This window comes from Pleurodeles waltl, chromosome 6 (genome assembly GCF_031143425.1).
Source record: "Pleurodeles waltl isolate 20211129_DDA chromosome 6, aPleWal1.hap1.20221129, whole genome shotgun sequence".
NCBI lineage: Eukaryota > Metazoa > Chordata > Amphibia > Caudata > Salamandridae > Pleurodeles > Pleurodeles waltl.
In genome coordinates, this window is record NC_090445.1 from 453,179,335 (window position 1) to 453,205,915 (window position 26,581).

General features: G+C 44.7%; 1 protein-coding gene across 2 annotated transcripts in view; it reads left to right on the plus strand.

Annotated features, from left to right (window-relative positions):
• The window catches only part of SRGAP2 (SLIT-ROBO Rho GTPase activating protein 2), a 488,054-nt gene that overhangs the window by 316,487 nt on the left and 144,986 nt on the right, over positions 1-26,581 (plus strand). For both annotated transcript variants that reach the window (XM_069238579.1, XM_069238580.1), the window contains 2 exons: positions 3,308-3,409; positions 6,267-6,464. In XM_069238579.1, the coding sequence (XP_069094680.1) occupies positions 3,308-3,409; positions 6,267-6,464 (300 nt within the window). The remainder of the gene's footprint in view (positions 1-3,307; positions 3,410-6,266; positions 6,465-26,581) is intronic.

Here is a 26,581-nt window from a genome sequence, read left to right on the forward strand (position 1 = left end):
GGGAAAGTCAATATCTCCCTAGGCTTCCAAGTTGACTGGACCAAGGAACAAAGGACTTCAAAGAACCAGCAACATGCAGGTCTGTAACACCTAGGGCCGAAAAGAAATATAAGCATTAGTCAAAGAACCTGCCATATATTAGAGGGACTCTATCATTGCATCGACAGCAAGAAAGAGAGCTAATATTCCCATAACATCCATCTATTCCCATAACATCCATCTGGACACAGAACAAGAAGTTGGGCATGGTGGGAAGAAAATGTGAAAGAAAAGAGTAGCTGCTACTCAGTGGCACATTGCCAACTCTAACACCCTGGTCAACGGGTATGCAAATCAGTATTGGGAGGACTGGGCAGAACTCATGAAATATCTCCCTGAGCAGTATCCGAGAAGAGCATCATCCCTTGCAGAGGAGGAAAAAAAAAATTGCCAATACTTCTCTGAAATCAGCACTAGATGCTGCAGATATAGCAAGCAGGCAGAGGATGGCAGGAACCGCCCTAAGAAGACATGCTTGGCTAGGGGTGTCTGGGTTCAAGAACGAGGTCCAAGCTAATATAATTAACACCCCTTTAAATGGAGAACAACTTTTTGGCATTGCTGTTGATGAAACGCTATAACAGCTAAAAAAAAGACAATAAAACAGCAAAATAACTAGTAGCACTGAATTTCAGGGGAAACCCAAGCGGATCCACACCTGTAAGGACCTGTAGGGAGATAGTTTTCAGGGTGCAACCTCACATCAAGGGCTTCAGAGTTGAAGCCAAGCAAATGGGGGCGAGCAAGAGGGAGGCCGCAGCCACAAACACCATTCACTAAGTCACTTGACACAACAGTGTCCCTACACTCACACACACACACACACACACTACCTGTGGGAGGGAGGTTAAAGGATTCTTACAAGAATGGGAGAAGGTGACAACGGACAAATGGATACTAACATCATACAGTTTGGCTACTGCATATAATTAATCAAGAAACTACCAGTTAAGTATCCAAAGAAAGTGGTCCATACAAACGAGGAAAATATCAGATTATTTCAAGAAGTACAAAAATTGCTTCAAAAGGAGGCAGTGGAAAAAAGTGCCTGAACACAAAATCAACCAGGGAAACTACTCAATGTACTTCTGAATACCAAAGCAAGACTAATCTTCTTCCAATTCAATAGCTCCCTTTTTAAAATTATCTTAAGTTTTCTGGTTTCATGGAAAATGTAATAAACCATGTATAAAAGTGCCAGCGTGCACCCAACAGGAAACAATGAACAAAGAAGGAGGCCTGCACACATCCACACCCACCAATCTAAGTATATCAGCCAGTAGCATGACAGTACCATAGCTAAAAGCAAAAGACTAGACCAATTACGTCCATGTTCTCACACACAGTACAACAATTCTGCCATGTTGCGGGAGTCGCAGTTCCTGATATAGGAGTCAAGCCGTAGTAGATCTCCCATTATAAACAAATTTATAAAGATACAGAAATTCAAAATGACAACATACTGAAGCTACAACAAGGACATTTTATGGCAACAATAGATCTGAAAGATGCATTTCTCCACGTTCCAGTGAATCACATGCTCAAGAAATACTTGTGTTTGTGGTAAATGGAGAACACTATCAACTCAAGATGCTAGCATTTGGAATAGTCGGCACACAGAGTGTTTTCAATGTGCACCATATGCAAAGCTACAATCCAAGAATGGGTACAAACTCAAATGGTCACAAGCTACTGGGAGTTGTGAAGATCTAGTGGTTGTCACACACAGAGTGCAGTAAGTGACTAAATGGTGGAACAGGACAAATATAGCAATTGGTAGACCATTGTTAAACAACCACTTCACAAAGCATCCTTAAAAATGGTCACTTAAATGACAGATTTCCTTATTGCAATGACATCTCTTCGCAGAGTAAGTGATTTACAAGCACTCACAAACCAAGAGCCATACCTGCAAATATACAAAGACAGGAGGATCGTCATGAGGACAGAACCTAATTTCTTACTGAGGGTCATTTCATTTTTTTCATACAAATCGATCAATTCAAATACCAAGTTTCTTACAAGATCCAAAAACTCCAGCAGCGAGAGCACTACATATTAGATGCCAGAAGGCCAGTAATGTTTTATATGGAGAAAGCTTTACCAATCAGGAGAGGAAAACAACTCTGTGTCATTAGCCGACAATAAAAAAGGGAAACCAGTTAGAAAAAGTACCATTTCAAGATGGCTCACACACACACACACACACACAATAGAAATGTGTGATGCAATAGCAGGACTACAACTACAGATCAAACCAAGAGCACACTCGACTTGCAAAAAAGGAGCAACAATAGCCTTTCATGCAAATATACCACTAAAGGACACAGGCAGGGCCTCTACTTGGTCATCAGTGCACACCTTTGCAAAGCACTACTGCCTAGATATTCAAATGAACAAGAAAGCTCACATGGGGCAAAGAGTATTGAAACATTTGTTTACAAGCTCAAACACATCAAGAATAAAAATCGCTACAAAATCAATTCACAGCAAGTCAATCCAGATAAAATTCATGCAGTAATATGAAATGGTTTCTTACCTGTAAAAGTAGTTTCCCAGCTTTAAGAATTTTCTGAATTCACATGCGTCTCAGCCACCACCCCAAAGGATGAAGGAGCGATTCCAAAAAAAAAAAGAAAAAAAAAACTGAAAATGGCCACCACGCATGGAAGCTTCCGGGGAGGGCGCATGTTGTCAGTTGCGGCTAGATTAGACACCAAATGGTGGTACCATCGATGCCCAACAGAAAACAGAGGGCTACCGCTATTGAAGAGAATTCCCAACCCAGCCACAAGATGGCAGAATTATGCACACCATGTGAATCCAGAAAATTCTTCAGGCTGCAAAACCACTCCTACAGATAAGAAAACATTTAGCGTTTACCTTCACTAATCTCCTTTATTGCTTTTTAGATATTTTTACTGTTGTGCATAAACTGTGATTCAGAAAAGTGTTAAGAGTCCGGTGAGAAGTATAAAAATGTTGACAAAAGTGCGATATATACTGTTTTATTTGTATTCGCTTCTTAATGTAATTGTCTAGTATATTGTTGTGGACACAACAAAACAGTTAAAAAGAAGAAAAAAAAAGGTTTCCTCACCTTTTACTGTGAGGGCCTATCCTTTCAGTACAAAATTTTTAAGGATGATGCCTTGGAGATGACAAGAACGAGAGCTCAATAGTTGCAGGTTAGTTCTCCTCTCCATAAAAGCCTGGCTACATGTCGCCTCGTTCCAGCTCTGTTTAAAACACTGTCTGTTTCTTGCAGTCCTCGCAGTTGTGTGCCCAGCAGCCGGTCCAGGCTGAACTTTCGGAGAGATGCGAGAAGCTGCAGTGTCGCCTTTCGGCACACACTATTGAAAACGAAGAGGTGAGACTAGTCAGTCACTGTGAAGACGTAACCTTTATTCTTTTTCCTGTGATTTCTATATTTATCCTCTTATAGCCAGATCCTGGTTTTGTGCTTCTTTGAATGCTGCAGTGCCAGATAATTCTGTTCTGAAATAATGTAAATAATGGGGCAATCCAGGTAAATCAAAGATCTGCATCCTTGTTTTTCTATAACTCATTTCAGCGTTCGAATAAAACTTAGGACTTTTTGGCTTTTAAATTCTCTGTAAATTTCCAGCCAGTGCTCATTCGAAAGAGTGGGGGAAAACTTCCCTGGATCTTAGCAGGAACATTGAAAGCGTGGATTACTTAGCAGCTGCCTAATCCAGATTTGATAACTTGTACATGTGCATCTGAATAACAAATCGGTAGGCTGAATATAAAAACAGCAAAATATCACACTATATGCCTTCTACCAACCCACAAGGTGATGCTCATCACCCCATCCTTGGGTTGCTGGTCGGGTGCATAGTGTAAGCACAGCCAGAGCACCTCTGAACTCCTTACCAGCATACAGAAGGATGTCTGTGGGAAACTTAGCTGTGTGTCAAGAGCACAATTAACCTCTGGATGTGAAAGCTAACCTACTTTTTTTTAACAACTATGAGACAATCGAATACCACAATTCATACTTTAAATAATAAAAACATTGATTTGTGTTCCAACAATAACTCTACCGTAATGGGGCCCTTTTCTGAAGTGCAACATGTCTCCAAATCGCTGTGTGGTGTTCATCGGCCAGCTGAGGAGCTGTAGCTAATGTGGACTGCACCATCTCACTGCGAGAGCGCCAACAAAAAACTACCACCCCGGTATACAGGCAGAGCCTGGAAGCATTCACACAAGTGACTTGGTGAAATGGTTGGTTTTCACTGATGTATCCACCCAAAGGATGCATCATGAATGCCACACATGATGGCTGCAGAAATGGGGCACTATAAATATAGTCTCCCTGCAAAGAGAAAAAGATGAGCTCTGTTTTTATATTTAAATGCATACATGTAGCACAGGCTGATTTGTTTTAATAACTGGTGGGCCGGGCCGACTGAAGAATAATATAGGTGCAAAAATCCGATACGGAAATAATTGCCACCATTTCACCACAAATCGTATTCAAGGTGATGCCTTGATCTTTGTCAGTAGAGTTTCCCCCCCCCCCCCCCCCCGTCTAGGTTTCTATGCGGACGTGTGGTCTGCCGTGCGGTGCAATAATGCTGCCGTGTGCTTAGCTGTGGACGTGGTCAGGTTGCCACGACTTCGGAATATACAAGGGCAGTAGACTGCAGTAGTAAGAAGAGTACTCCTGACTTGGGCATCTATGGACTGCCGGTGGTTCCTGGGCCGGATTATCTGTACCTCGAATCCTGAAACCAAGCCTGGAGCTCTGCATGGCCTTGCTTCTGTCTGGTGCCTGAAAAGAAAAACGAGTCGGTCCAACGTGGCTGGAGGAGCTCCTTGGAGTGCTTTGAAGCCCTCGACCGGCCATGTACTATAGATTGCGCAGAGCTGTCATCAGTGGCAAAGTGTAAGTGAGACGACCATCAGGAGCAGAGGCTCTTTTTGGTAGACTTAGTCCCCTGCATTACGAGTGACCTTTTTCTTAAAATAGGGGGGGCTCCTTTTAGTACCTCTTGCATCTAGCCTTCATCTGTGGAGGTGAATTGTTTTCTCTTTCGACTGCCAAGATCTAGAGCATTTTATTTCTGTTCCTGTACTGGCACTCTGTGTAAGGACACTCCCTAATAGCACTTTAGAAATTCTCCTCCTCCGTTTATTTATCTAGTGTGATGATGTACCCAGACTAGCCTTGAAGCTGTGTACCATAGGAGCCCCACTTATCTAGCATAGTGGTACCCCAACTATACAGGCTAGTATAGAGGTCCATTAAATAGTTTATCCATATGCTCCGAATGCAGAGCCGTGATTACAGGCCACAGGGCCCTTTGTGTGGACTTTAAGCCAGTTCTGGCTGTGATTACATTTTTGTTGCTGGGACAAGTTCAGTCCACCCACCTCCATCATCTGTTAGAAGGGACGCCAACCCCACCGCACTCAACTGATAAGTGCTGTCCCATGGCAGCTAACATAGGTTGGCCAGAAGTACACAGTCCTAAAATCTGGAAGCTCTAATCCTAATCCGGAGATGGCCAAGGGCCTCATATGTCCATTACCACAGAGCAGTGCCCTCACCCCAAGACATTGTGGCTGAAGACTTGGGATTAACACAATTCTTTATCTTTTAACTACTCAATAATTCTGAGTGATTATTGAAATGCCATTTAAAAAATATATATAATCCATGCTAGACAGTCATTTATTATGTGTATAATAATTACGCAGTATTTAGCCTCAATCTTCACCTCACTTTCAATAAGATAGACCTTAACTTAATCACTCAAAAGCTACTTGAGAAATATCAGGACAAATTTGATGCCTAGTATTCCGATGAGGTGGGAACATGCATCATCTCACCTTTGATACAGATCTGTGGTCCCTACAATGTCAGGATCATTGAAAAGACATGGCAGTGGTCACTAGTAGATCCAGCTTCTCTGGTTTGAAACACTTAAAACATAAGCAGGGAGCAGGCAAAGGAAAATAATGTTGCTTGCCTGGGATCACACATTTTTAATATTAAAAGTTGAAAAGCTGGGATTTGTTAACGAGACTTCTGCTTCTGTGACCACAGTTTAGAAATTTGCAGTGTCTCCACTCCACTTGTCATTGTTTGAAAAATTGGATGTTTCTATGTTGAAGTGCCCTTTAAAGGGGTTGAGCTGTCAATGAGCACCAGGTTGTTCACAATGTCAACTGTGTACTGTCCCTCATCAACACAGGTTAAGAAGACCATGGAAGCTACCCTGCAGACCATACAGGATATCGTGACTATCCAGGACTTTGATGTGGCTGACTGCTTCCAGTACAGCAATTCTATGGAGTCTGTCAAGTCTGCAGTCACCGAGACCATCTTCGGCAAGCCCAGCATTGCCAAGCGGCGGGCCAACCAGCAAGAGACGGAGCAGTTCTACTTTACGGTAAGAAGTCTGATCGTGGCTTGCACCTGAGCCTAAGATTTCACTGAAGTGCAGGCTGTTTTGTCAAACAGTGTAACCTGGTGCAGGTAGATGGGAGCATCCTTATTTTTATTTTTTAATTACTCATAAAGCACCCTTAAACGCATAGGTAGAGTGCCTTGGCGCTAATAATATCTCTTACTAAAAAAAATGCAGAGACAAGAGCATATGGTCAGTGAGCATGTCCGATTTTGACCAGCTTCCTGTGTTGTAAGATGCTGTTTCAGCTCTGATTGAAAATAGAAGTGTGTTTACAGGGTAGGCCCCAGTGCCTGCAGGGATCTTGTGATCTAGAGTCTAAACGCTGGCTCATCGCAGGCAGTCTGGGCACTGGGAAACGCGGCCTTTGTGTAGGGAGGGATGGTTCCTCATTTAAAAGAGGAGGAGTACCAGTGCTCTAGCGAGCTCTGCTAAACAAAAGAAAAATGTATATCTTGTTCTCACACCAGGATTTTTTTTAGCCCATTTCGAGCCCAGTGAAAACATTTCCTTGTGATGCTATTATAAGGCTCGTCTTTAGACAACATCTTGTAAGAGAGGTTTAAAGCAGTCGCACTACCGTAAGGTTCCACTGTAATATGTGCCAAAATCATTGTGCATTTTAGGACACGGTTGTACATCTCCTTATAAGTTTCAGAATGCAAAATGTTTTTGACTGAAACATAAATAAACGTTACACGTACCCATCTATATAAAGAGGACGAACATTTCCCAGGAAGCACAGTGCCATTGGCTGCAATTTTGGACTTGTTGAATGTGTGACTGATGAGGGGCAAAGCACCAAGACCTGAGCAGCAGTAGTTCCACCGTGAGTTTTTACTATTTCTTTTCCCTTTGATTCCCGTTTGACCTTATTCACTGGTTTGTGAATTCTAGAGCCTGGTAGTGGGCTAATTCTCACTGCAACCGGAAAGAACGTAGATACTGGCTGGCTACCTGTTCCCTTTAATTAAGTACTACTCTTTGGCCCTCTCGTAATCAACACTAATTTCCAAATATCTAAGGTTTGGGGGTGGAAGGCACACCAACAATAACTTGAACCTGACTTTCAGGAATAAACGTATTTCACGGATCTGCACATTATTTCAAAGTCACCTCATTTTGACAGCTAGGGGAAAAAAACATACATGTGATAAACGAATCCCTCCACCTTGTCGCCCAAGAACCATGCAAACTACCTTTTCACGACCTCCTTAGTCGCCCGTTGAAACCCACTGTAAAGTCTTTCAGCACCAAGGGCAGCTCCGAGGTTCAAAGCCCCATTGGTTAGCAGTGAGCCTTGAACTACCGTTGGACCATTGTTTTACATAAGCCAATAAATCTCTGGATACGACAAACTGAAGAGATGTCAAATGACGAGCCTGGATACCATTGGTTTATTTTAACCTATCAGTTTCTGTTGACCCCATATCCCTGGGACCTTATCCCTTTATTGGCTCACGGGTCGACCATTTCGACCCCCAGTCACCAGAGCATCGTGGAGTCTATGTAGTCCTCTTTAACCGCAGTCCAGAGTCCAGGCCAATGAAGAGAGCTCACAGTACAGCCAGGAGTGCTAAATGCCCCTGGAGCCTGTGGGCCCTAGAGGTAACACCTGGCAATGGACATGAGCCCTTGTTGAAAGACTTTTAAGAGGTCCTTGACAAGAATTGGTTACACTGGATGTTTTTATTTTTGTTAAACATTCAGACGTAATCTCAGTTAAGGTTCGATAAAGGCTGAAACCAGAAATCCTATTCAAGTCAACATCATTGACTCCCATAGCTGTTCTGCTGCAGCGGCAGACTCGGCCGTGCACAGGGCCCTGGTGTAGACTCGGGGCTCCATCCGCTGGTGCAGAGTGACACAGGAGATATGTCACTGGAGTGTGGCCCACCTTCACTCCTCTCACTCCTGACTATGTGTAAGTGGTTTTTTTTGTATTTATTTATTTATTTATTTATTTATTTATTTATTCTGAGGCTGTCGGCAGAATCTCTTCCCGCTACAATGGTTCCGTCAGTCAAGATAGAAGTGGCGCTCTTGTGCAAAACATTCGCTTTTCCTGGCACAGTAGAATCGAGGCGCTTTGTGGTTAAGGGCGCTGCCTTCCCACCCCACCATGTTCTCCGCTCCTCTAATTGTCAGGCATTTATCAGTCTGTGCGGTAAAATGATTAGTCGCCACAATATGTCTCGTGAGAGGCCCCCGTCCAAGCTCGCCAATTTTTTAATCTCATTAGCCCACTGTGCGCATGCCGTTCATATCCGAATGCCATAAAGCAGCAGCAGAACGGACCCCTAGGGCATGGGAGATATTGTCACCGTAAAATCCGGGTTTGGGGGTGGGGGTGGGATGGAGGAGGGGATGATGGGAGCCATTCGTCTTGTCTCGTTAACGCCTGAAGTCAAACAGCGTGGGGATTTATGCTAACTGTGGGGGCGGGGGAGAGCTAGCTCTTACCGCCCCGAAGGAGGCCCCCCGAGACCAGACGAGAATAGTATGTATGTGTGACCAATTTATACTATATTTAAACGCACGTTCCAAATCGTCAATCCGTATGTGACCTGTTAGTCGTCGTTTTTTCTATTTTCTGTTTATAGATGCGCCACCTGTTTCATTCTTCTACTGCTGGATTGTAATTGCACCTCGTGGCATGTGGTGCTGTATGCCAGGGCGCTTCCGCGGCCGCCGCCTTCGGTGCGCCGTGTGCGCGCCCGCGCGCTGCAGTCCTTTTGTGGATGAGTGGCTCTGTCCTGCTGCTCAAGTGTACATGTCCTGCTTACATGAGCGGTGGTTTCTGGGCGTGCCCGAGGGACGCTTTGATGCCCTATGCTGTGTTTGGTTGTGAGGGCGTGTGCTGTGGTGCTTCAGGTGCTGTACCTATTCAGTGTGTAGGGAGCTCCTGTGCTGTTGCTGCCTGTGCTGTGACCTTTCTCTGTGAGGGAACACGCTCGCTTGCCTCCTGGGCAGTGACTCTTGAGGACGCGAGGAAAGCTTGCGCCGATGTCCCGGCGTCCTTTCTCAAACTGTTCTCAGAAAGTGCGCCGTAGTGGCTTCTGGGCACTTTAAAGAATACGAATTCTGTACTCTTGTTTCGCCTCATTTTGGACTCTTGTTTCACCTCATTTTGGGCTGGGGACCTTGCACTGCTGCTGCCTGTGCGGCTGTATGCGTTCCGAATCAGTAAAAAAAAAAAAAAAATCGTATCCATTTTACCATTACATATTGAGAACCTCCAGGGCCTAACTGGGAACCCAAAGCAGCCCCGGCAGATTTTGTCAGGCTAGCCCTATAGGGTGCCTAGCGAGCCTGACCACAATGGGGGGGGGGGGGAGGGGGGGGTTTACCTCCCAATAAAATGAGAACATGGCAAAAATGGTGCATTCCACAACACGCTTTTCATTATATACTCAATTGTATTTGTTTTTAAAGCATAGTAAATAATGACCTTACAGTGCACCGGTATGCAGCAACCTTTATTGGGGCTCTTCAGTGATTCCCTCACAGTCACTCACCATTAGCCCCTATCTCACGTGGATTTCATTTGTTTTATAGCTCCTCTCTTACCAGTGTAGGGTGTTGGAGCACTTTACATCACACACACACATACACATACACATACAGAGACAATGAATCCTGCATCTGTAAATCAGTGTATAGAAAATGTTACAGAAGACAAAGGTGACCGCTAGGTGTAGGAGTCACGTCATACATACTGGTAGGCATTTTTTAAGAGTGATTGGACATTGTGAAGCATAAAGTCAGGATTCAGAACATAACACAGTGGTTAGGGTTGACTTTACTAATACACATTTATTTCTACCCAAACCCTTTTTAACAAAATCAGGATAATGAAAGACTGGGTAAAAACATAATTTTATTCACTGTACCATACAGTTTGCATGCAGCTCTTTGATGGCAGTTCATAGCTCACTGTGCTGGATTGATAGTAGTAACTTATGAACTGCACAGTAACAAAAAGAGCATCATAACAAAAGCAGTATCCCACTGAGCTATGGACATAAAATGCTGTTCTGTGATCTGCATAGTACATGTTCTTTGTAGCAGGTATATTAGCCCTATGCGCTACCTTAGATCTGTCAAAACTGCCACTAGACAAAACCCCATCTCTCACCAGCAGGTACATCAATCAGCAGAGTTATCTTGGCTCTTCTATTGTTGCCTGAAAACTGTTTCCTATACAAGGAACTCTGCAGTGCTTTTAAAACTGCTACAAATCCGCCCCCCAGTAACAAAAGCACCCCTCCCCCACCTTTCCAGTTTCCTGGGCAAACATTTGACACCCGGTATGGCCAGTCTGCGCTTGAGCCCCTCAACAAAGCTCCCTTTCGATTTCCGTAACTGGTACTGTGTCATTTTAGAAAAGCCTCCATGTTAGATTCACTTAGTCTGACCTCCTTGTTGTAAGGGCATACATATATTACCCACAAGACAGCAGTATAGTTGTATAAGTCGTGCTTTATTCAAGATCTAGCAGAGCCCACCAAGATGCGGTTCGCAGGATCGGAATCTAGACTCCAACTGTTGCCAGTCAGAGACTAGATTCGAACACTGGAATCCTAACACCGTCACAGTATCATCAGTGCATGGGGGGGGGGGGGAACCACACACTTCACTAGAACATACACCATTTGCCCTCCTTAATCGAAATATAACAATAAAAAATATAGGGAATACATAACACAAAACAGCTTAACTAATGTAATATGCACAGCCTTAATGATCATAAGTAAATTAATTTTCATACTTAAGATATTTTACCTAGAATGATGAAAATACCATAAGGGAAAGTAATATTCTGAGAAGCAGAAAATACATTAACATTCATACTCAAGATACTTTGGCTTAACAGACATTCTACCTTGTCTGGTGAAAATGACAGAATTATTTACTGAATGATTCAGCACCTTCCTTCATTGCAAATGCATTAGAATCCCTTGAAACATTTGACTCCACATGGGTTCCAGAAATATCCCCGTTCTGACCTGCATGTTGACTTGCAATAGATTCATCTCTACTCTGATTTCTCACATGCTCCGGTCTGCACTCTGGTTTATCCTCATTATTTGTACTTTTGATTTTCATAACATGACCCCCAAAAAAACATGCTATCATCACAGACTTTCCATAACTTCACTTTCAAATTAACTTAATGGTAACAGACTTTTTGCCCACCATCATCGATCAATTAATTTCACCACTGTGCTTAAGATGTTTTCTACCTTAAACGGGCCTACAAAATTTAAATCTGTTTTAGATCTTTTATTTCTCATATTCTTTCAAATAACCCACAAAACAATTTTGCCATAAAATTCGTCAATATTGAGCAAATTATCGTGCTGCATTCTCATCTTCTCCTGGGCCAGTTCTCTTTTTATCTCACTTTATTCTCATCAATTCTGCTATCTCAACTCCCAACACTTCTCTAAGCCAACCATCCTGGAACCAATCTGGACCTTGTGACCCTTCTTAATAACTCAGAAGGTGAAACCCCAGTCAGAGTGCGTGTTAATTTGATACATCCATATTTTTTCTCCCGAATATTCTGACATTCGTACGACAAAGGCAGTTTGAATCCTCTCCTTGAGAATTCTATTAGCTCTTTCCACAGCACCATTAGTTTGTGCACTGTATAAAGCTACAATATGCTTTACATACATCCCAACTTTTAAAAATTGTCTCTTTTTTTGTCAGACACTAGCTGCACACCATTGTCAATTTCTGCTGGTGAACCTGCAATAGGAAATATCCTAGACAACAAATGTACAGCTGTGAGGGTACACATTTCTTGAACAAACTCATTATAAATCCATTTGGTGTAATATTCGATTGCCACAGTCATATAATTTAGATTCTGTTCCACCACATTAATCAATCCTACAAAGTCGATGATAATTTGTTTCCCAAAGGTAAAGGTACTGGGATCAATGGAGTATGTTCAGTTTTCCAGTGTTTGTTAGACAGCATACACTCTTTACATGTTTTCATCATAAGATCATCCTCTTTGTCCATTGCCAGCCACCAAAAAGTCTGTCTTGAAATCCCTTTATTAGAAATAGCCCCCTTTGACACGAATGAGCTAACAAAACTACTCTTGCTCTTAATGCTATAGGTGGTGCAAACCTGTCACTTCTTAACAGTATTTATCTTTCAACTGACAACCCATCTGCCACATGTACAAAATTTAAAATTTCACCATCGAGCTGTCTGAAATTCGGCCATCCTCTGTGCAAAAACTCCATCACCATAATCATTACCGCATCTTGACTACAAGTTGTGAAACACTCCCTCTCTTTGATGGCACCATTACACTGACTTCTTTTTTTCATCTACACCTTTTTTTCAGTGCACAAACATTGACTCCTTCTTTTTCCTCTTTATCACCTGCCAAACGTTTGACAGATTCATATGACCTCTCAATACCTTTCACAATTTTAATGGTTTCCTCTAAAGAAGGATTTGTGCAACACAGTAAATGTAGTGGAACCTTTTTAATGCACAGTTCAAAACAATTTGATCACTTTTGTACTTCTGTATGATCAACATTGTTTTCAAATGAGCAAGAAGTTGATAATGTTCTTGAGACAGCAATATATTCATCAACAGATTCTGATGAAGATTGTTTCCTTGAATAAAAATTAAATCTCTCCAACACAATACTCAGCTCTTCGGTGAAATGAAGATCTAAGCGTTTTTTGGCTTTGATATAAATGTTCCATGCATTAGCATCACCAGAATCAACACCACTAGGAGCTTGTCAAATACCTTTTGACCTTCCTCTCCTAAACAATTGAACAATAATGCAGTTTTTATTGCAGGTGGATAATTAGTAGCATCGATGGCCACTACATAATTTTCAAAAATGAGGTTCCCGTGTGCCCATTTTTGTATAGGGTTTTCTGGATTGGCTGAAAAAGGAGGTGGTTGTTGAATGGCTCCTCCGGAAGCCATAGTCACCGGAGATTAAAATACCTTCTTAAATATATAATCAATACTGCATCAATAGTGTACAAAATGAGAGGAAGTGAAGGTTCCCAAAAATAGTCTCAATATAAAGCATATACAACACTCTTTTTACCTCATGTTTTTCTTTCAAAACTTGCCAAACCACAATACAACGTAGTAGCACAGAATACTGCTCTGGTCGCTGCAATGGAAAAACTGTGCCGGGGAACACGGCTGTATGGTAAATTGTTTGACTTTATATATTTTAAATGACCGTCTTGACGCTGTGCACGCCGACTCACAGAAGACTGGTGCATGTACAATTGCCAAGTATGTGAAGAATGCTACCTTTAAGATGGCCGCATACATGCTGTCGTGATGACGTATCTAAATAGATGCGACAGCAGAAACCGAACTGCAAACTGTGCCAGGCCTCATTCGCTAGACGTCATGCTCATAAGTGCTTTTCAGAAGTATCTTACATACAGGCACAACACTTGCATCTCTCTCTCTCTGGAGTGCTACCACGTATAAAGCGTCACTCAACTTCCAGGTACTTGCTGTTGCACACACCACAGCCTGTGCGCTCGTCACAGCTGTGTCATCTTTTTAGTGTGCTCTGTGATACTGCCGATTTACCTCGTCACCAGTTTGTTGTAAGGGCATACATATAATACCCATGAGACAACAGGATAGTTGTATAAATCTTGCTTTATTTAAGATGTAGTGCAGCCCACCAAGATGCGATTCACAGGATCAGAATCTAGAGTCCAACTGTCGCCAGTCAGAGACTATATTCCAACATGGAATCTTAACATCGTCACAATACCATCAGCGCATGGTGGGGGACCATATGTCTGGGCATTGCCGAAGCCTGTTGCCTGGAAACCCTACCCTTTCCCATTCACCTCCGTAAGACCACTCCCTCCCCCCCTTCTCAGACCTTGTCACACCCAGCATGGCAATACTTCACCTTTAACAACTACTCCTCCTCATTGGAATTGGGAGTCGTTAACTCCCAGCTGTATTTTATTTAATAAAACAAACTGTCGTCAAAACTTTACGCAGTAACCCCACATTATTTACAGTGAATGTACATTGTCAATATGCCTAGCCTTAACACAGTCCGCTAATGCATCAAAATTCCTTCCAGTGACTAAATCAGTTTCTGCCCATCCCAAATATCAAACATCAATGACTGCGAATTAGATCATGACTGCCTAGTGTGTCACCCATCCCCAAACCTCCGGCTTTAAGGCCCCAGGGGTAGTATTTCCATATTGGATTGGTTTGCTCCATCCCCTCCTCCAAAAACCCTTCTAATTGCATGTAAACCATGTGGAAGGGGCCCTCCTGCCCGCCAGGATACCTGCCTCAGGCACCCCTTGCACCCACACTACACTCTTGTGCCCTTCCCTCCCCCCTTTTTTCAGGGGCCTGTGCTAGCTTCGAATCCCTGTATATGTGCGGGTGGTTTGTCCCTAGGGACCAGATGGCTGCGACTACTCGCAACCTGCGTGCCCTTTGTTGTCATTCTCCCTTCCCGCCAGCACCCCCTGGAGGCTCGAATTACCTTGCCGTCCTGCTGAAGTAATGAAAAAAGGCATCCAATTGTCCCCCCAGTCATGATCTCACCCCGCCACAGGACATCATAGTAGACTGACTATCTGGCCCCCCACCGCAGTCGCTTTTCCACTGTGGAGGAAGGACCAACCATGCTAGAATATCTTTAAGCAATATGTCATTACCCACCTTAGTACGGTGTACCTCCATCCCGGAGAAAGAAACCGCCCCCTTGTATGCGTCCATGTGTAATGATGCCCAGCCTTGGCAACCTTAACAACTTGGTGATGTTATTATTAATTCTCCGAACCAAGTCGCTAAGCGCTCTCACTGAGATGCCACCCCGCCACTGCAGACGGGGGACGATGTTTGACCATGCAAGTACGGCCTGCGGAAATTGTTTGGCCAGCCAGCCAAATTCAGAAACCACTTGCTCGAATAGCTGACATCGACCCAGAGGGACCAAGTCATTCCCCCCAAGATGCATTATGAGGACATCCGGTTGACGGGAACCTTGCTGGATCATTGAGTCCAAAACCCATCTCCGTTCCGTGAGGCGCAACCCTCCTTCTCCAAAAAAGAACAAACGGAATCCGGCTTGGGTAGCACGTGACGCGACACCAGTCTTCACATACTGCTCAGCAGCACAACGAACATATGAGTGGCCGATCACCCGAACTTTTGCGACCCTGGTTGTTTCTGCGTGAACTGGGATCGTTGGGACTAGAGAAAAAGACAGACAAAAAGACAGTGTAAATAACTGGTATTTACAACATGTGCAACCTCGCGTATCTCTTGTAGCACTTGCCAATTTGCCGGGCAGCCACACCCGATAAACCCATTGCCACTGCGGCTGTTGCCACCTTGATCCTGAATGAATGAGTCCCGAATTCAGATGAGTCAAAACACGCTGCGCTCAAACTGCGCTTGAGAATCTGAGCCATCAACATGCACCAGGACAGTATCCCCAACCCAGTAGTGTAAGAAAATCTCTAAATTAGAAACTGGACAGCAACTATTGCCCTGATACTTATCCAGCAGCACATGGTTACCCTTCCCCTCGGTCCATTTTGGACTGATGAATATTGATCACCAAGGACCCAGACCCCGCTAGCCAGTGGAGATCCCCCAACTGCAACCCTCCTGTTACATCTTTCTTGTTGCTGGCTACCAATTCACCCAGTCTGAAGGCCCCATAGAAGGTTAAGCTAAAGGCTGCTTTAAACAGGGCGATGTCCCACGGGGATGTGCAGATCTTACCAAGGACCCACAATAAGGCCCCAAGCTTCCCTAAGTTACTGGGCCTATCTAGTATCAGAGTCAACCCCCAATAGGCGCTGCCAACCCTTAATGGCCCTTCACACCAGAAATTATTGTGTACTGTCCTGCTCCCCCTGCAACTGGGCAAAAAAGGAAATTGCGGCCACATGACGTCTCGCACATGCAACTGATCTCCCGTTCCCTATCAATATCTCCAGGAAAGCTAGAACTGATGAAGCATCTGCCCAAGATGCCTCTCTCCCCCCCCCCCCCCCCAGTAACCCAAGTAATTAACATATGCCACCACAGCCCTTTCATAAGCTTTTTTTGTCTTAGGAGCTAAACCGGCTGCAACAACGCTTAATAGTCTTGGGCACCAATCTGCCAAAGATGATCCGGGAAGGGCGTTGAGTGTTCTTCCGCTTGTGGATGGTGGGACCTGAACACCTGCATCTTAAAACGGGAGACCGCATCAGCAGCATTGTTTGAGACCCCAGGCACATGTTTTGCTTTAAAATTCACATTAATTTGTAGACATGGTAACACAACCATTTTTCAGACTCTCATAATAACTTTACACCTGGCCTCTGCTGGTTTATACACTCAACCACAGACATATTGTCTGACCAAAAAAATTATCTACTGATTGCGAAATCTCTTAGGCCAAATAAATAGGGACACCAGAATAGGGAATAATTCTAAGAAACCAATGTTAGTCACCAGTCCAGATTCCACCCAATTTGCAGGCCACCTCTGTGCACACCATCCCGATTCAAATATAGCCAGAAAACCATGACAGCTCGCTGCATCAGCAAACAGGCCAAGCTCTTCACTGGACATAGGTGGGCTCGGCCATATGACCGTCCCATTGAAGTCATGCAGAAAAGCTTCCCAAATCTTCATATCCTGCTTCACCTCACTGGAGAGCCTGGTGTGATGGTGCTTAACCTTCAAGCCCGACATGGCTTCTGCAATGGATCGGGAGTAGGGGCTGCCCATGGGAATGATGTGCTAACGGGACCCCAGTTTCACGCATCAGGCTCTTAGAGACGTCCAAAGCATTTGCACACTGATCTGACCCGGAGGACCCATGAATAGGAAGTCATCCAAGTAATGCAATACCCACTGATGCTGCGACTTGCACCTGAAAGCACCAAGAAGGTGCTAAATTTTTCAAAATGGGAACACAACACCGCACAGCCTATGGGTATGCACTTGTCAAAGTAAAACTGGCCCTCATACTGGAAACCCAACAGATGAAAATCATCCGGGTGAACCGGTAGCAATCTAAAGGCGGATTCAGTGTCTGATTTGGCCATCACTGACCCAGGTCCCAGCTCCCGCAGCATTTGAATTGCCTGATCTAAAGAAGCATACTTTACTGAACAAAGAGCTGCATCTATTGCATCATTCACGGATTGGCCTCTGGGTGATGACAGGTTGTGAATCAATCTGTACTCCTGAGTTGTTTTTTAGGGACAACTCCTAACAGTGAAGAAACTAAATCCTGCATAGGGGCCCTAGCAAATGGACCTGCTATGCGCCCCAAGCTTAACTCTTTGAGAATCTTTATTCTAGCCACCTCTGGATTGGTCCGCAAGGACAACTGGTTCTTACAGTGAGGGGATCCTGAGTAGCCCTGAGCTGCGATCCTGAAACCGTACCTAAAACCCTTATACAGATCTCGCACTGTCTCCTGGTTACAGTATAAATTAAACCATGGGATGATAGCCAGTAACTGAATGGGAGAGTGTGCTTTAGTAAAAATTGTGAAGGCGTGCTGACCCTGTTACAAACCGAGTCACTGAGTACAAATCCTACCGAGTCAAAGGGTTGTCCACTGCTGGCAACTGTATCACAGCTGCCAGCTCTATCAGCAACATTAATCTTGCTTCTTGCTCCTTCTATCCTTGGATTTTTTAAAACACTTAGACTCTGGATGGGAGTACTGACCACAGAAGGAGCAGCAGTGTTTAAGGCGGCACGTTCCCGCAGGACGGGTGCATGTGCACCTGTTGAAATCCCTTTTTTGGCGCTACTCCCACCAGGTGAACCCGTTGCGGCCCCTGAACTTGCCCGAAAGGGCTGCAGCCGTTCCCATGTCGCCGGTTCGTGAACCGAAGCCATGCTATTAAACCAATTTGGTCCCACCCCGGATCTAGCTTATACGCCTTGATCCTTCCGAACTCCCTATTATAATCCTTCCAAGCATTACCCCCATACTCGTCATGAGCACCGACTGATAAATTGAGAAGGCTCTCACCCAATTGTTAAGTGACTCTTCTACCTTCCTCTTGTGGGGCCCATGTCCACATTCCCTTGAGTGCGCACATTCCTTACAAAGTTTTACCTTGTCCCTCTCCGGTCTGTCAACCAGAACATCAAAAATGCCAATGTATGCGCCTTTCCAGACTTCTCTTTAATCTCCATGGGCACATGCAACCCCAGACGCTCATGCTCGGAACGGATGTCACTGAGATCTAACAGTGGGGACAAGTGACACTTACCAGATTGAGCCACTGACGAAGGTGCCACAGGAGTGCTTACCTCGGCTGACGACTTGGCTGGCTGCTGCGCAACCCTAGCTGTCGTCGGTGCAGCCATGCAAGCCGACGCTGGTAACTGGTTCTCTTTTACACAATTACTGCTAATTCCCCCAGACAGCCCCCCTTGGGAGTCTTGACTGCCCTATGAGGTGTTAAGATAGGAAACCAAATGCTGCGCCTTCTCCATTGCGTTTTCCCCACCTGACCCGGCTAGTGGGCCACTAACCAAAGATGGTGACAGCATTCCAACCTCTGAAAGCCAGAGTAAAATGGATGCCAGATGCTCAACTATGTCCTGTTGAGCTACACACTTGTCAATGGTCGCTACTACGGGAACTACTGGCAAGCTATTCGCTGTTGGCACTAATGCACTCCCTGGTGCTACCTGCTTGAGGCGTAGCACTAACGACGGTGCCCACTAATGCAGGTGTTGCTTGCAGATGTTGCGAAAGCACAGGCGCCACCAAACTATCTAAGTTCACAACAGCTTGCACTGAGACTGGCTGCCCCTGCTCTAACAATTCCATCCTGCTCTCTCTCTGCCTTTTCTCGGTCCTCAAACCCTCTTTGGGTCGGGAGTAATGCTCCCTTAGGGGGCACGTCTGCACACTTAGGCCTTACTGCTTGCTCACTAGAGGCAGCCGGCTGGGTTCTCAATGATGCTATGGCATGGTCCATGGCATCTATTGGCAGCATTAAAGCTTCAAGTAACTCGCACTATCTGCCATGGCGTAATCACTTATAATGTAAACACCGCAAAGCAAAACGTGCAAGAAACCGGCCTACAGTGCACCAAACGCACAAATGAGTTACCCAGAATAAAGCCACTTGTCACCAAACAATTCTCTATACTGCTTGGACCTCACGACAAAAAAACATTGCCCAGCACTCTAAACACTGTTCAGGAGCACTCCTTTAAAACATGCAGCTTCACCATATTAAATTCAGGATCCGTTATTGTAATAAAAGCAGTGCCTAGCTGCAGCCTACCACAAATAAACCCCATTAAACCCCCAGCGCTGGCCTCTTTCTAACCCCCTTCAATGGACCTCACCTGCAGCACCAGGGCTCCCACAGGAGCCGCCACCGAGATATACTTGGGTTGAGTGAGCAAAGCTCCTACCCGTACGGCGCCCGGTGAGGTGCGCGCTGGGCTGCTTGTGCTGGCGAAGGCCAACCGATCAGCTGGAAACAATGCAACCTGTAAAAGAAGAGATTTTTTTTTTAAAGTGCTCCTTTGTTCGATGCACCTCGTCCTGACGTGTGCTGTAACCGGGCGGCGAGTGGCGTTCAAAAGTCCTGCTCGCCGCCCGCTCCCCACTTTTAACAGGGGGGAGCACTTTGTGCATCTTTAGCACTGCGCCCAGGAATCACTCATGTGCTTCTGGGCCGCGCGGCTGGCACCACCAATCAGCTGCGGCCTGGCGAGGGCGGCCAGGGCACAATGTGCCCCACCCTTCCCCCACCGCCCGAACTCTCGGCTCGGCGAGCATATCAGAGGCCCTCCGATAGGTGAGGGCCCCTTCCACACGCTTCACTACACACTACAACATACAACACTCCTGTCTTATTCCCTACGTTTTGTGACCATTTGAAGGGAGACACGTCTTTCTATTATTATAGCAGCCAGCAGTTAAATGATAGGTGCGATTTTCAAAATGGAACCAAGGCAGCTTTGATCTTAACTTTCCAAAATGTTATCCTGTACACGATCCATAAAAGTACAGAAAACCTCCATAAACACATACGCATGCACATATATAGAAGGGCTTTCAGTCGGCCCTCTTCATTCATTGGTCCGTTCAGCTCGCTTTCACATTTTGTTTGCACCCACCACAGCATACAGCATGAGGTGCTAGGTCAGCCCACTTCAGCCTTTGGCTCCCGTGGACACTCAGGGACTACACTTTGGCTTAAGTTTCCGTATGCCTAAAAAATAAAAATAAAAAAAACTCCGTTTGCGCTTGGGCAGGTTCACAGCAGGGGTTGACAGCTCCCAAGGAGTGCTGCGGACTCTGTGCTTTTATGGTGATCTTTGGAAGCCTTCATCTTCCCCCTACTTGTGGATGTGGGTCAGTGCTTTGGGATGGCCACATTTCAGAGCCTCCCGGAGCATTGAGCACCCACTCACCTCTCTGAAGCGCTGCCATGGACCCAGCCCATCCTACCTCACATCTTTTGGCAGTTTCTTTTTTTTTTTTTTTACATTTTCTTTCTTTTTTCCTTTCTTCAGTTGTAGACTGCTGTCTTTTGTGAGCCTTGATTTTACAGACTGCCAAGTGTGTGCTTACAGATGGTGGCTGATTTGTCACCTTTACTCGTCTAACTTCTATTTTTTTGTCAAACCTTTTGCTCCTCTTCTCATCAAAGGTCAGAGAAGCACAACTATCCTGGCCTGTAAGCCCAGTTTGCCTCATAAATCCTTACCCGCACGTGAATTCCCAATAGATTGGTGCCCCTGAAAGGTTTGAAGGATTGGAGCAGCGCTGATAGTGTGTCCTAGTCACCTCCATCTTTGTCCTGGCCTAGCAGAGACGTGGCCGCGCGATCTCCCTCATAGACCATTCTGTCCCGCCTTCCTGCCCCTTTCAAAGGTTGCTTCGTGCCAATGGAGGCATTTGCCGTTTCTGTGCAACTCAAATTAAAGACTGCTTCCCATTTTGGTCGTTTTTGAAAGAATCTGAAATTGGGGGCTCTATCTAAAATTTGATTGTGTAGTCACGGATTATGATAAAAAGCAAGGTGTCTCCTCATGAAGGAACATCCTACCTCAAAGCTGGGATTCCGGAGGACTTCAGGGAAGTGTGAGCCGGATCACCCCATACACTGACTAACATGGCACGCAAACATATGTCTGCATACTGAACATGGGATAAATGAGCCAAACGGTGCGCGAGTACAGCTTGGTGATGCTCCCTTGAGCTACAGTGGCAGCATTATGTGTATTTGTTGTCTCCATAGTTACCCATAATGGAATTGCTTCTGGGAATAAACCTTGCATCTTTTCCATTAATATAATTTAATGTCCGGCCTGTCCTGTCTACTCGCTCCTCCGCTGTCCCCTGGGGTGGCGTTCGGAGCCCATCTTTTACCAGCGAGGATGAGTAAGTAGGCATCCTCGAGGACCCTTCCCGCGGGGATCTCTGGGAAGGGTCGACCTCTGGGTCATCTCAATCTTCATTGAACCTCACATGTCCTCCTTCGGCTCGCGTACCACTGAGCGCGAGGGAATGCGGACGTGCCCCTCCCGCTTCTTGAGAGAGACAGAGAGAGGTGGTTTAAAATATAAAAAAAATATCTTTTTGCAATTTTAATAGCGCAGAACCTGTGCCTCCTCGGAAGTAAGTGTGCCTAAAATAAGAATTTAACCGTTTTTTCTTTTACCGCACATCATTGGAAAACGATTCTTACTTGGGCAAAGAAACAACACTATTGGGTTTGAATTACTGTTACTTAAAAGCATAGTTAACCACCCAACGATGACTACAAAAAAAAAAAGAACTGAAAGACGAAAAAACAATGTAAAGTATTAGCCTAAGCAGAGGAACACAGCTTTCTCTGGCATGAGGGGCGATTTTTTTTTTTAACATAATGTGCCCATGTGGTGCATTTTTGCAGAATACTTTTAACATAAAATGGCTATGAAGCTGCGTGTTTTGGAAGTATCCCTTGAGGGGGCATTTATGTAATGTTGCAATACTGCCATAATGTGCCAACCCAGAATGCCCATCATATTAGTACCCCGAGAGCTCCACGCAAGACAACTTTGAAAAGAAGGGTGGTTATCGCACAATTTCCCTAAAATGGTCAAAAAACATAGATTTTACGACCAGTTTTCATAATCTTGAGGGCAGTTTTATATTGCACACTTTTCCAGGTGTGTATAACGTTTACTGAACTTCTGCATTCCTTTCATCTTCCACCCTGCACCTTCCCAGGGGACACTCATTTAAATATATTAACCAGCATTCACATTGGAAGTAGAATTTTAGTCTACAAAGGACCTCAAATCTATTTGGAAGAACTGGGGGTGAAAAAATGAAAATGTACACAAATTTCACGATCTTATGTCGTAGCCATCAGAGGTATTCCCTGATCAGACAGATCTCAAACTCATGCACCAGATTTACCACTCCGGTTACAGAGACGTTATAGCTTGAAACTGCAAACACATCCTTTTTACGCCAAATGTAAATGCTGTGGATTCGTGCAGCAGTAATTCTGCTAATGTCATGGAAACTATATCAGCACAGATTACGAAAAGCTTCAGCTTCATTTATAAATTAGCAGACATAGCAGCCAGTGCCCTCTGGCTGTAAAGAAATATAATTGGCACCGTTTGTTCACTCAGCATGATTTATCACTCCAATATCGTCCTTAAATAGGCGATGGAAATGTTAGCATTTTACCCCCAAATACCAACTTGAGATTTTTTTAAAATAAATATGTATACTTCTAAATACGATCTTATACGTTCAGCCCCTCCGTGTTGTTCATATAGAATTTTTTTAATCCCAAGAAATAGCTTTTCATTTTTAGCCAATGTATACTTTGATGCTCAAGTACATCACATTGTATTTTTTTATCATGGACTCTCATGCACTACTGGACCACATGGACAAGAGATGCCCCGAAGCTCATGTAAAGCCATCACTTGTCAGGTAACCTCGAATTCCAGGATGAATGCGTACACAAAGCAGCACATTCGCAAAATGTCCCTAAGGTTGCCATCTTTCTCTAGGGTCACCATTGTGACCGGGATAGCAACTTCAGTGCCAGAGATGGCCACGTAAATGCTGATGATACCCAGCCTATGGCAGGACCATCATTGTGCCAGGGATGAACACTATTGTGTGAAGATGTAAAGGATGTTCATCCTATACCAGGTGCTCCATGATGCTAGAAATGGCCACCATAATTCCAAGCCAGCAATATCTACTACGGTGATTATTAATGGCAGAGCAACAACTATGCCAGCTACGACCACTGCAATGACCAGCCTGGCTGCAATATGTCAATAATTGATAGGTTCTGCAATGGACACTATTAGGCTAGAAATCAACCTGGTGATTCCAGGAATTCAGCTTTCACCACCCCCGATAGACTTCATTGGCCATTCACATGTGTGGGCACATACACACACATTACACATACCCTGAAAATCTACACACACTGTCTAGTCTGCAGGGCCTAGTTCTTGCCCTCCACGTCGGTGTAACTCCTATTCTCTATTTTAGTCCAGCAGCTGTTCTTCCAGTTGAGGCACCATAGTTGGGTTTTTTCACGCCACTATCTTAGTTCCATTCTTAGTTAAGGGGAACAGCAACTTTCTAAGTTCTGTTCCTGGTCGGCTGCCTTTCTGTTGGTGATGTACATCATCTTTTGAAGTCCAGACACATACAACATACTGGCTTACAAGGGCCAATATCTAGGATGAAGTGGGGCTCATCGCAAGCATGTCGTGTTTAGTATCCATGTTTTAACCAGCCTTTATGGAGCACATCTTTACTGGACTAAAGGGGCAATACCCTTGGTAGAGAAATCATATTAGTTAGAAAGACATAGTGCAGACGTAGATGGGTGTGTGTCCAGTTTTCACTTCCCACCAAATGTGTCAGAGGGGGAGTGGAGGCCACAAATGACCACATGTGTATGCAACTGGTTACTTCACCTATAGGCTGACCTTAAAGGGGGACAGCAAGTTATTGCTCCCCGTTACATGAGGAATTTTGCCCCTTTTGCAAGTGCCGTAGGGACAGCAGGCAATGTGCACTCGCCCTCCAACATGATGTCACTGCCTTATAGGGCAGCTGAAGAAGCTTGACCTATTTTTTGACTTAAATTAGATAGAGAGCATCAAAAACTTAATGGAACAAGTGCCTACGAATACTGCATCTAGAAAGTATAATAGGGTTCTTTGTGTCACAGTAGTCATTATGGTAAATGTGAGGACTCTCGTTAATTCTTCACTAGACAGTGGGCATTCTGACTGGCTTTGTCCACTCCAACTGACTACAAGCTTTACTGAAATAAATCCTAGGGCACTTTTTAAAATGATGGTCTTACCCCAGTTCTATTACGTTCTGCAGAACTTCCCCGCAGGATTCCATTGGTGTGGGTTTGCTCAGTCCAGGCTCTTATACATCCCTTTCTGTGGAATCACAGGGTTCTGTAAATGTGTGCAATCCACCTTTGATGGTGATCTGGCTGCGTCTTATCCGTGCCTTTACTACTGGGCCTCCTACTTGGTGGTCCTGAATGACTGGCTCCACGGGGGAGGGTCAGATGCGAGGACCTGGTGTATCGCGTGGAACTTACTCATGTCATGCAAGATGATTACCAAATGCTTATATGGATCTGCAGTTTTCTGACCGTTACCAGAGCTCACGGGGTGGTTTTTTGAAGATCTGGCGGGATGCTATGAAGTGGACTAGGGGGGTGGTGGTGGACGCTACAGACACCTCTTTGGAGGGCCACTCTTCTCCATTATGTGAATGGCCTGGAGGGGTTTAGACGGTGGGAACTTATTGGCATTTCCCAACTTGGTGATATATGGCAAGGCTCTGCTATGCGTCCATTCTCCCATTTGCAGGCTGACTTTCACTTACATCACACTCGGCTTTACCTTTTTTTGCAGATCTGTCATACCTTATACTATAACCAGCTCGATTTGGGGGTGGTCCCAGAGTACAGCCGTTTGGAAGTGAAGGTCCTTTTGTCACTCCTGCCCCTCAGGGGAGTTTCCCAGATTTATCATTTCCTAGTCGCCAACTCCCCAGATTTATTTCTGCTTCTCCGTACTTGGTGGGAGGCTTGGTTGGGGGGCCCTGGAAGATTGGGAATGGCGGGAAGCTCTTCTGGTGCTTCGGTAACTGGCTATCTCTTCCCGACATCGCCTGATTCAAATTAGTGTTCTTCTTATGTCCTATTTGACTCTAGAAGGGCTGTGGAAGCCGACAAACTTCCATCACCCGCATGTCATCGCTGAAATGGGGCTACCACTTATTTCTATCATGTGATCTGGTTTTGTCCTGTCATACAGCAGTATTGGTCCCAACATCTGGGGGTTTTATCAGCTGTGTTGGGGAGGCCGATAGTTTTTTTTTTTTTTTTTTCTCCTCAGATTGCGATTCTGGGTTTGATGGAGGAGCTTGGGGACAAGCAATGTGAGAGATACTTGGTGGGTTTTGAAACCTTGCTGGGGAAACGTGAGTTGCCCGGGACTGGATAACAAAGACTGCTTCGGACCTACATGCATGGCAGAATGCAGTGGACTGGGGTTCAAAAATGGAGGAACAAGCATATGCAGCGCATGGATGCCCTCAAAAATACCGTAAAATATGGGGCATTTGGTGGGAACATTTTGGATTTTTGGGATCGTGAAGCGGATCCTTCTACTATTTTGTGATCGGGGTTCTCAATGCTTGCTTCTGTCTTTTTTTTATTTGTTTTGTTTATTGATATGATAAATATCTCAAAAAACAATATAAATACCTAATTAAAATAAAAGTCAATGCTAAGACGGTTGTGGCCTTTTGTATGAATGAGCATTATTAAAGTAAGTGTTGGAAAAGTTAAAGACCTTTACATTTTAATGAGCTTGGGTTAATAAATGGTACAGGTCCATTAACGATGGAGCCGCTTTTGCTTTCTCAGGACAGGTGTCTGTGGTTTTACTCGATAACTCACCGCTGACAACCTGGATCACCTGTAAGTTGACCAAACCTGTAATGCGAATGAACTAGAAACATTTTTTCTGAA